The sequence below is a fragment of the Centruroides vittatus genome, unplaced genomic scaffold, assembly GCF_030686945.1.
Source record: "Centruroides vittatus isolate TY-2023 unplaced genomic scaffold, ASM3068694v2 contig_862, whole genome shotgun sequence".
In the NCBI taxonomy this organism is placed as follows: Eukaryota; Metazoa; Arthropoda; class Arachnida; order Scorpiones; family Buthidae; genus Centruroides; species Centruroides vittatus.
The window spans coordinates 900,487-913,162 of NW_027122562.1; the positions used below are offsets into that span (position 1 = coordinate 900,487).

General features: G+C 25.1%; 2 protein-coding genes across 2 annotated transcripts in view; both read left to right on the top strand.

Annotated features, from left to right (window-relative positions):
• Positions 1 to 12,676, top strand: part of LOC136982671 (calcyphosin-like protein) — a 160,302-nt gene that overhangs the window by 38,606 nt on the left and 109,020 nt on the right. The gene's annotated exons all lie outside the window — the stretch shown is intronic.
• Positions 1 to 12,676, top strand: part of LOC136982664 (zinc finger protein ubi-d4-like) — a 54,862-nt gene that overhangs the window by 12,533 nt on the left and 29,653 nt on the right. Inside the window, exons 2-4 of the mRNA XM_067279227.1 lie at positions 349 to 502; positions 591 to 703; positions 11,607 to 11,688. Of these exons, the coding sequence (XP_067135328.1) occupies positions 349 to 502; positions 591 to 703; positions 11,607 to 11,688 (349 nt within the window). The remainder of the gene's footprint in view (positions 1 to 348; positions 503 to 590; positions 704 to 11,606; positions 11,689 to 12,676) is intronic.

The following is a 12,676-nucleotide window of genomic DNA, read 5'->3' on the forward strand; positions in this document are numbered from 1 at the left end:
TGTAATAATGTAAATATATATATATTATTAATATTATAATAGATAAACAATAAATTACCCAAAAATCAATGTAATAAAAAGAAGCAATCTAAATGCATTATTAATTTAATTATTTATTTAAAACTATAGAATTATTTGATATAACACACATTGATTTGAAGTTATATCTGAATAGTATAATACTGTATATATATGAAAAGCTATGTATAGTACAGAAGAAAATATATTTATATATATAAATTTATGAATAATTTAATAGTTAATTTATCTAATATAATTTGCTTAAATTGAATAATTAAAAACATTTTCATTAATGTTAATAAATTAATATTCTTATATATTTTGAAGCGTTTAAAAAAAAATTATGGATTATCTTTGGAAATACCTGAAATGCCAGATTCAACTATACAAGAAGATGTATGTGTCTTTTGTGCACATCCATCTCAGAATAAGAATGGAATACTAGAATCACTACTTTGTTGTAAAGATTGTAAAGTTAAAGGTAAAATTTTATTTATTTACATGGATTTATCTTTATATATATGTATTGTAACAAAATTAATTTTAAACAATTTAAAATAATTTTTTAGCCCATCCAAGTTGTATGGATTATACTCCAGAACTTGCCGCAAGATCAAGAATGGGACCTTGGCAATGTATATATTGTAAAAGTTGTGCAGTTTGTAATGGTTCTGGAAATGGAGTAAGTAAATATTATTGCTCTTGTGTGAATTTTACTTATCTTTTTATTATTTAATTAATGTACATATAATTTGTAAAATGTTTTAAAGGTTAATGTTACCTATGGTAGCGAACATGGCGGCTCATCTCTGAAACAGTGGGGACGCGCGTTCTAACCTAACCTAACCTATTCTAATAAATTACCATAATTATTGCCAACCAAATTATTCGAATAGGGGTAATTTATTAGAATAGGTTAGGTTAGAACGCACGTCCCCACTGTTTCAGAGATGAGCTGCCATGTTTGCTACCATAGGCAGCATTAACCATTTTGAATAATCTAAAAACCATGTTTATTGAAATATTCTATAAATACAAAACATAACTGTATACATTTTAATATTTCTTGTTTCATATATCAAAGGAAAATATGTTTACTTTAGTTTTGTTATAAATTTATTTATCATTATGATAAAAATAACTTTTTAATAAATTACTGAAATCTAGATGAAACAAATAATGGTTGCAATTGTTACTATTTAAATTAATTTTAAAAGCTTTATCATGTAAGAATTTTGTGATATATTTATATATTTGTATAAAATTAAAATAATATAGATTTTTGAAAATAATAATGAAGAAGTAAATTTTTTAAAATTTATGTCATTAATAATTAGCAAAAATCACATTGATCTAACTATATAAAACATTACAGTATTTATATTATTAGTAATATATTTTATGATATACTGTTAAAAACTAAAAAAGAATATAATTATATAAATATGTGTATATGAAAATAAGGAAAACCCTATTTATTATCTCCATTATTAAATAATAATATAACAAGTTTTAAAACTTTTGTTTTTTAATACTTTAATTGATTAGGACATTTTTAATAGTTCTATTTTGGCTTTAGCTATTTTAATCAATTTTTTGTTTTATTAAATGTTTCTACATTTATTAGTAAATCATTTTGCCATTTTCTTTTCCATTAAAGTTTAAATTTTCTCACATAAATTTTAGAAAAAAAAAATTGATGCCAAAATTTTAATTTTATTTTAGAGAAATTCTATTATATATAGAAATTAAAATGAATGTTGTAATAATTAAATAATTGTAATATAAAATAATAAAATCAATTTAATTGCAATTGTTTTTAAAATTTTTATTTTAAATATGTTTATATTTTAAAAAGTCATAGTTTAAATATAATACATAAGTTAACTATAAGTTTAAAAATAGTTTAAATATTTTAAAAATGTGTGTGTGTGCGTGTGTGTTTGACAACAAAATAAATTAAAAGTATAAACTTTCGAAATTAAAAAAATCTCGAGATGGCACCTAATGCCTCACTCTAGTGCTGAATTCATTTCTAATTTATAATTATTATATCCAAATTTAGCCAATCATTTATGGCAGTTGTGGGTGTATATTTAAAAAATTTAATTAATGAAGAATATTATTTATGTATGCACTTTTGTTTAAATAGTTAGTTATTCAGATATAAGTTATAATAAGCTATCAGATGTTTTAATGATATAAAAAATAATATAATTATGGATATTTATATATATTTTTTAAAATTAATCAATATTTAGTTATTTAAGTTTATGTAATAATTTGAAGATTATATTAAGAAAGTTGAAAAAGACTTCAAAGAACAATTTAAAGTACTTTTACGTGCCTTAATGCAAACACTTTAAAATGTAATGGCTTTTTAAAATTTGTTTTTAAATATATTTATTAAGTTTATTTTGTCTTAGAGTAACAAGTATTTAATAATAAATTGAGGTTAAACAGCAAAAATAGAAGTAATCCATTTCAAAAGTTGAGAACATAATAACAAAACAAACATTAAAATGATCACATAACTCTTCTGCCAGTGTGGCCATATCTGTGTTTAATTAATAGTGAAAGAAGACATTATTGCACACTAGATTAAAAATTTATAAAGCTAGTGAAACTTTGAGATAAGAAAGAATATTATCATTTAGAAATAACAACAATATATATTTTTTTAAGTCAAATAATTCTGTACATTTATAAAGATGCTTCAAACCAAAATTTGAAAGTTAGGAAAGCTTTTTTTACTAAATATCAAGTTAATAAAAATATTGATTTTTTATAGTCTTAACATTTATTTTTTATTTTTCAAATTTGTTATGTATTAATATTAGACTATTTTGAAATATACTTTAATGCAGGTTATATATTTATATAATTTTTTTCCTTGTTTTGAACAAAGTTAAATTTTTACCAAGTTTTCATTTTATAAAAATCTACTCTAAATCTATTTTTAAAAAGTTATTCTAAATAAATCTACTTTAAATAAATTTAAAATCTGCTGTAACTAGATTATTTACAAAAATGATCAAAAATGATTTTTAATGTAGATTAAAATTTTCAAAATTAAGCAAATATGTAATTTATACTAATAAAAATCTTCTTTATTGAAACTCACTTAAATTGAATATCTGTTTTTATAGTATTTTTGAAAAACCAAACCCCATTGTCAATAAAGCAGATTTTTTTTATCATTCAAGGAATTTGGAGTTGTTTTCATTATATGTAATGTATTATGCCTTATTTATGTATATAATGTACATATTTACTTATAGCATAATTTATTTATGTTTTAGAGATTTTTATTTTAAACTTGTAATATTTTTCAACAATAACTGTTTAGGATATTAAAATTTCCTTAGTTACAAACAACTGTGGGAGATCTGAAGCTAGGACAAAAGTTCTTTCAAAATGTTTTATATGTTCATAATTCTGACTCCTATAATCTTTTGAACAATCATTTAAGTTTTATGTCCTATTGTTTAAAATTCAATAAATTTAAAGTGTGTTCAAATGAAAAATCATTCATTATTGTATAATTTCATATTATATAATAATGAATGATTTTATATCATATGTATTTTCGTATATAAGACTTTTGAAAATTTATTAATTATAAACTACAAATAAAAATTTCAGTTCTGATATATTTGGTATATACTAATGTTATATGAAAACAAAATATGACTGTTCACCATCTTGAAGTATTAAATGAAAATCTATACAAGAAAACTTATTGTAAATTGAAAACAGTTTAGTAACACATACTTTTAATAAGCTGAAATTATCAAAAATACAAACAATTGAATTTATCAAAAATAATTATCAGGACAATTTTTCAAATAATTTTTTATATATTTTCCCATTTTAATATTTCAAGACTGAACAGTCACGTTTTACTTACATCTATGTTATGATGTATAATTTAAAAATATTACATAAAATAATTATAAAAAATATATTTACATATACAATGATAATTGTTTATATATCTGTCATCTTTTATATTAATTAATTTTTGTGTTGGGTTGGTTGTTTTTGCACATGCAAAAACCTGATGATCGGGGATCGATCAGGTTATACCTGTGTGTGGGCATGAGATTTGGGGACATCTTTTGTTCCAGTCAGTTAGATGAGCAGGATGCGACAAGTCCAGTCTGGACCATTATAACGAACCAACTCGAAATTCTTTGTTAGAGATTAAATGAGAATTTTGCAATTAGATATCTTTACACTCTAAGATCCTAACACTTTGATATTATATCTATTTTCAAACAAAAATGTATTGATTTATTGAAGTGTATTGCATAAATATACATAGGTTTAGATTTTTTAATTTTTCAGACAAATTTTATTCTAGTACCCCATGATTTGGATTCTTTAGAGTTATATTTCAATAGTTCCAAACTTTGTAATTTTTATTTTTATGTTTATTATTTTTTTTAATTTTCAAAACTTTTGATTTATTTTGAACTAATAATTTGATAAACCTCAAATTTTAAATTTAACAGGAAAATCCATTAACAAAAACTTATGTAAGCTCTTGAAATTAAATATTTTTTGTAATGAAAATTGAATCTGAAATTCTGTTATTTAAATTTCACTTTTAAAATTATGTACAAGTATGTAGCTTAAAAAATTGAAACTGTGTACATATATATATATATATATAAATACAGTAGACCCCCCTATAACATGGATTCGTATAACACGGCAAAAAAATTGTGATCATGTTCGTATAACACGCTAAAAGAGATTCATATATAACATGGTAAAACATCAATGCCGACTTGTGTCGTGACAGGATTGGTCGAATCTGGACCAATAGCAGATACTGTACAAACCGTTGAGTTTAAGCGAGCACTGGACCTACTAAAAAACATTTATTATTCAATGGCCATAAAAAATTATATTTTTATTAATGATGTCTCCAAAGTTAAGTTATTTTTCTGCGAAAAATTCACTGATCAGGAAACGTGTCTGCCATTCGATGAGCCGCTCCGTGACTAAACAAGCTTAAGCAAGGCGTCATCGAACGGTGCACACTCGGTAAGTAATCCCACAATTTTTTGTTTATAGCATAGTTTATATAGATTATTTCCAAAAAGTTATACGTGTTTTGGAAATGTTGAGTCAAATTAGTCTAGAATCGATTAATTTTATGGAAGAAAACCTTTCAAACAGCCATAGCCCCTAAACTGGGCTGTGATTGGTTCATGTATTTAAGTGACTCATACAACATGGATTCATATAACACGGCAGATACGTTCCGTGTTATAGGGGGGTCTACTGTATCTCAAAGTCCAATGATTACATTAAAGCCAAATGTTTAGCAGATTAAATCAGGCCACATTACTGCTAGTAATAATTATTAAATCTCAAATAATTTTGCACTAGAGATAGGCATTAGATACCATCTGTTATTAAAGTTAATAATTATAATTAATATTTATTAAATAATTTTAAAAATTCTGGAAGAAAAGAATTAGTCTGGAGTGGGACTCAAACTGTAACTGCTACTTACCATGTGGATGCATTGCCATAACTGGCAATATATCTACATGGTAAGCAGCCAGCTTACCATGTAGATACATTGAAGATTACCGTATTTTACGGACTATAAGACACTTTTTTTTTCGAAAAATTGCCTCCAAAATTCAGGTGCGTCTTATACTCCGTAGCGTCTTATAGGTATTTTTTTTTTAAAAATTGCTTAAAAATTAAGGTGCGTCTTATAGTCTGTGGCGTTTTATAGTCCGTAAAATACAGTATATTAAGAAAGTTGAAAAAGACTTCAAAGAACAATTTAAAGTACTTTTACGTGCCTTACTGGACCTCTGTCCAATCCTTCTCTTCCAGATATATTTAATTTAAGCAACAGTTTCAGGTTTGAGTCCTGCTCTGGGCCTATTCTTTTCTTTCAGAATTTTTTTCTATTGTAATTGTTAAATTTAATAAGAGATGGTGTCTAATGCCTACCTCTAGTGCCAAATTATTTGGGATTTAATAATTATTAGTAGCAGTAATGTAGCTCAATTTAATCTGGTAACCATTTGACTTTAAAATTGAAACTGAAACATAAGTATAATAATAGTGTAATAATATAAAAAAAATAAATAGTTTAAACCTCGTAATATATTTATGAAATCAAATATTTATTCAACAAATTCACACAAACACACTTTTTCAATTTCCAGCAATATTTAATAGGAAAAAACGTTTTTGGTCATATTAATAGGCATTCTTCAGTTTTCAAAAACCAAAAAATTAATTGTTCCATATAACATATATTGTAAAAAAACATAGACCTTAAATTGGTGTTCCAAACAGTAAAATGAATAAATAACAAAAAGATATATATGAGAAAAATAAATAAAAATATCAAAAGATTAAAATATATAATTAATAATATGGATAAATAGAAAAATAATATATGAAAAACATTACATAAACAACTATTTAGGATCTACCACATGATAAACCTACAAGGTTTTATTTATCTTACAAGCCTCCTGACTTCTCCTAACATGTGGTTTTGTAGGGACTACCGGTGCATGCAATAATGAGTCAGTATCTTTCTAATTAATGCATTGCCTTGTTAGTGTAGCTTTAAAAATCTTGAGCTCCTGAGATTTAATGTGGTCAATGTTATGTGTGGTGTGCACCATCTGTCAGGAGACGTAAGATGAATGAAGCCTTAAAGGCTTATCACGTGGTAGATCCTATATAGCTGTTTATGTAATCTTTTTATATATTAGTTTTTATTTATTCATATTATTAATTACATATTTTTACCATAAGTAAACTAGCTGCATGTGTCCAGCATTGCTTGGGCTTTTGAGGTGGGAAATTAGTGAGGTTGAGTTGGGAGAGGGTGGTGAAAACACTGGTCTTAGTAACTAGTACTTTATTGACTTCAGTATTTATTGATTTCAGTATTTCGAATAATGAAACTGCAAAACACAAAAATTTGCTTAAGCCAAAGTTAATAAGGAGTAGAACCCCAACATGTTTGTCCCATAAACTTTAACTTTATACTTTTGTCATTTCACCAAGTCCAAAACATTGCACCTTTACCTTTCTCAAATCTCTCTTCAGCATCATCATCTACAGAATAAGAGCTTTAATTTGATACTTAAACCATGTTTGTACTCTCAGCTGTTCTCTGAAATGAAGCTAGATAGTATTTGATTACTGCAATAACAGGATGTACAATGTAAAATCAACTCAGACAACTAAATCCAGTGAAGAAATCCTGATGATGACTATTAAACAAGATCAAAAACATTAATTCATTTAATAAATTTGTTTTTTTTCACTCAATTTAGGTGTCTTTGAGTTACTTTACATATTTTAATCTTTTGATATATAAACAAGAAAAATAAATAAATGTATCTTTTTGTTGTATGTTCATTTTCCTCTTTGAAACACTGATGTAAATGCTGTCCAAAATTCTAAATCTTTGTGTTCTTTTTAGAATGTACTGATTTAGAATGTATGCTATATAGAACATTCCATTTTTTTTTCTTTTTGTTTTTGGTAACTGAAGAAGTTTTATTAATAAGGCAAAAAATGTTTTTTCTCATTAAATACTGCTGGAAGGTGAAAAGATGTTTTTATTGACATCTTGTTTCAGTTTTGTTTACAAGTTACAAATATTTATTCATCTGTCACTTTTAAAAAATCTCATTTAAAATTTTTACTTTTTTTCAATTTAATTATTTTTTTCATAATTTATTTTGTTCAATTAAATACTGTATGAAACATCTGTTAATACAATCTGTTAAATAAATAAATATATATATTTAATTTTGTGTGTAATATATACATGAGTGTCTGCAGAAAATTTTTCCTGAGAGGCAAAGCTTGCAGACAAATATTTACATTAATAAATTTTTATTTGATTATTTACTTTTTTGGGATTTCTTTCACAAGTATATTATAGAATACAGTATTGCATCAAAGTGTGTCATGATCAAGGACATAAGATTGTGGCCGTCCACCATGTTTGTTTTTGGATATAGTTGTATATAGAATAGGAACTCCATTCTTCTTTTTTGCAATTCTTCTTCCTTCTGTCTTCAATCCTTTCCTGTCACATGACAGGAACCTTACCATTTGTGGGTCCTGATTGGCCAGAAAACAAAAAGAAAAAGAAAGGGTCCTGCTTGAGTGGGACCTGTGAAAATGGGAGTTAAAGAGAGTCACTTTTGGGTTTGTCACCGACGAGAGAAGAGGTCTAGTGAGGGAGACCGAATGAGCTGAGACATGACCAGGACTCTGCGGCCTAGAGAGATAGGAAAGCAGAGATCGTCAGTGTAGACCAAGTGTGAACAGTGACACCAAGCTAAGTGGTATCATCAGACAGAACTAAGTAAGTGAATTCTCCCATCCAAGCCAAAGGAAATCTTCCTCAGCAATATTTAATGATACTGTGTTATCATTACTCCGATGTAAACAGATTGAACATCTACCATCCATACGGCGATCATCGTTCATATAATTTTTATCAGGACCCCAATCTAAGCTACTGGTATACTCTCTAATCAGTCTTCATTCTTTTCTTTCTATCTAGTTTGTAAGTAGTGATAGTCTTAGTTTTAAGCTGAATTGTATAATAATTAATTGTTGTGGGAAAATTGAGCAAGAGCGGGAAATTAATGTAAATACATTTTTGTTCTCTATAATGGGCAGACTGATATCTGTTCTCTGTATTTTATTAAAAGAAACACCATTCGACTGGTATTTGCCTTGTCTTATTTGTAACACATTTCTCACCTTTCACAAGATATAACCCATCTCAATCACTTTACAATTAAAATTTGTAGAAATTTTTATTCAATCCCAGATAGGGCAATATTTTTTGTCCTCTGTGGACACCATTGTGTGTGTATATCTATATATCCATGCAGTAAATTGTTAGAAAATTAAAAGGTAATGATATTGATTAGTTGACATTGTCTTAGATTATTATGCATGTAATTTATCATTATTCATATATAAAGTAAGGGCAACACCCTGTTTACATGTATAAATATTATGTTATACATAAACACACCTATACATAGTTGTCAAATGATCTATTTATATAATTTTTTTATTTTAAATTTTTGAACGTATTTTTAATTATTAAAGACTGAAATTTTTAAATGAAACTATATTTATAAGAGTATTTAGAAAATATCTAATTAGGAAGGCAGTTTATTTTACTTTTTTCTTGTAGAAAGCTTTCCTTTTAATGTCAGATAACACGATAGTTTTACTAAAAATCATGTTATGTTTAAAAACTAATTCCATTATAATATATATTTTGAAGGACTAAATGTTTCATGGTGTTTGTCTCCTGGCAAAGAAATATATTAATCAGTTTTTCATGTTAAAAGATTAAAAATGAATTATAAAGAAATATAAAAGTATTATTTAAATTTATAAAGAAATAATTTATAATTATAGCATTTCTATTTGGGAAGATAAAAAATGCTTCTAAATTTCAAACTCTCAATGAAAACGTGATAGTTAATAAGCATATTCATTTTAAAATTATTTGTGGAGTAATTTCTCAAGAAAATATATGATGTTTTCTTTCAGTTGAGCATTTTCTTTTTTTATCAAGCAAATAATTGCATTGTAATATCAAGTACAAATAAAATGTGTTATATATTAAAATTTACATTAAAACATCTAATTTTTTTTTATCAAAACATTTTTCTTCTTGTAGTAAATAGATGAAAACTTTTTCATTGGAGAAAAAGTTTGTTTAGGTGAATTTAAGAAGTTAAAAATTACATTTTATGCATTATATTTGGACTATTTTTGTAATTTTATGTTAAAATGCTTTAGAAGTTTTAGAATGTAGGTGGTTTAGAGGTTCAACTGTTATAATTTCAAAATTACAAAATCTTTCTAAATTAAAAATTATATAAAAATCATCTAATTAAATTTTCTTGAAGTACTATATGTATGCATAGTGATGTTTATTTTCAATAAACTTTTATCTAATAAAGAACTTGTGAATATATTCTTTATGTAGAATAAGGAATTTGTGTTTTTTTTAAATTGGAAGTGAATTTGTTTCTAATTATAACATTATATATTGTACACTATAAAAATAACTTATAACCTCTCACAAATCTGTTAATTATTCCAAATTTTGACATATGCTTTGAAGTAGAAAGTTTTTAAATTATACAAAAATAACTTGTAAATTGTTATAAGTATTGAACTAAATTATTATTTCATAATTAAAGTATGTAATTATAAAATGATATAACCTATATTAATATGGTGGATTACTTAGTCTGTTACATGTCCATTGTTAATACATAGGCTGTTAAGTCTGTTCCAAGTAAATAAAATGTTAAATACATTTGATTATTTAACATATTGAACTGCATTTACATTAATAAGTTTTTCAATTATTATTATAAGCAAATCAATTTTCTAAGCTTAATTTTTAGATATAAATAACAGATTTTTTATAGAAACATTTTGATTAATATCAAATTTTATCATAATAAAATTAAATTATTACATTAATTTTGAATAGCTTTCGACTAATATGATAAATGATACTTTGTGTAAGGCAATTCTTAAAATTTTTATCCTATAATTATAGTATATAAGAAATGTAAAGGGATATATAATCAGAATATAAAAAAAGAAAGTTTCTTCCATTAGATATAATTGGTAATTCATTCAGCAAATAGAGTTTTAAATTTCAGTCTAGATAAACTGAATTATTTTTATATTTACTTGTGTTCATGTATTACAAAAATAAAATTTAGTCTGTTTATTACTATTATTATTAAATGAATTAAATTCATTAGGAACCAATAATTATTTAATAATAATTGCACAGTTAATTTTATCTGGGTATATCATATAAGTTTTTAATCAGTTTTATAAACTTTTTTAGAAGTTTAGATCTCTAGATATTTAAAATATACATTTGTAATTCTTGTTTTTTTGTTAATATATGAGTTAATTGGAAGTCTGTGATTCTTTATGGGTCACAAGAATCATGTAATTCTTGCATTGAGGATATATGATATCTTTCCTAGAACTTGGCTTTAAACTATATTTAACAATTATTATTCATGAATTATAAACTATTACCATAAAAATTTTGAATAACTACAAAATTTAATATTTAAAAAAAATATTTAATTACTTTTTCTTCCCAAATTTTAACCAAGCAAAATATTAAATATTCAATGTAAGAAGATTTTCATATTTAAAATGTTAAATATTTATATTATAATCTAGAAAAAATTACCTTTTTCCTTTATTGCAATAATTTTTCAATAACTTCATTCACAAGGCAATAAAAACAAATTTCTTTAATGTGAATAGAAAAAAAATTAACAAAAAAGTCAAAATTTCAACAGCTTTAAAACTTAAAATTTAAAGGAACTTGAATGTTTGACTTTTTTGGTTTTTTTGCTGAAAATGTTTTTCTCTTTATTAAAATAGTTTTTAATTTTTCAAATTTTGTTCCTCCGTTGAAAATTTTATAAATTTAAATATTTACATGTAACTAAAGAAAATATAATTAAAAATTTTTTTTTTGTTTTTAATAGGAAACTATGTTAATTTGTGATGCTTGTGACAGAGGTTATCATATGGGTTGTCACACACCAGTTGTCATGGAGAAACCAATAGGTTAGTAAGTTTATTTCACATACTGTTTAATTCAAAACTTGTGTACAAATATTAATAGTATCAATTGTTTTCAAGTAAAGAAAATGTAAAAAGTGTGAAGATAAATGCATAAACAATCAGATAATTTCATTAGCAAATACACCAACAACTGCCATAAATGATCGGGCTAAATTTTGGATATATGATTATAGATTAGAAATAAATTTGGCACTAGAGTTAGTTGTTAGGCACCATCTCTTATTAAAATTAATAATTATAATATTTAATTAATTAATTTAGATTAAACTGGAAGAAAATTATCAGCCCAAAGCGGGACTTGAACCCGCAACTCCCGCTTACCGTGTTGACGTGTTGCCAGTTACGCTACTAAGACCTTTGGTCCGATCTCCTCTTCCAGCATACATAAGTCTAAGATTTAACCATCGACGGTTATTACGGCACTGACTGGGGACACGTCCACGCCCATGGCCAGAAACATCCACTCAAGGCACTCAGTTGGCCATTGCAACCCTTGCAATGTATATATATACAAATATACATCAGATGGAGATGGTGCCTAATGCCTAACTCTAGTGCCAAATTTATTTTTAATCTATAATCATATATCCAAAATTTAGCCCGATCATTTACGGCAGTTGTTGGTGTATTTGCTTATGATATCAGGTTTTGTTTGATGTATATTTGTATAATTTCATTAGTAATGAGAAATGGAAAATGATTCTGTATGCAGGAATTTGAACTTTTTCATCTTTATCATATTATTAAATGTTAGTATTAAGATGGGAATTACATTCAATATTTAACAGTCAAACAACAATAATGAATATTAAAAAGAATAATATATCTACTAAGCAACATTCTTGTATTATTACAACAACACATATAATCAAAAATACTAAATTTCTAAGTTCTATACAGTATAGTCTTGTTTTATGCAGAGGTTTCATGTCAGCAATTTCATTTTATATATATTTGTGCTCTATCCTAA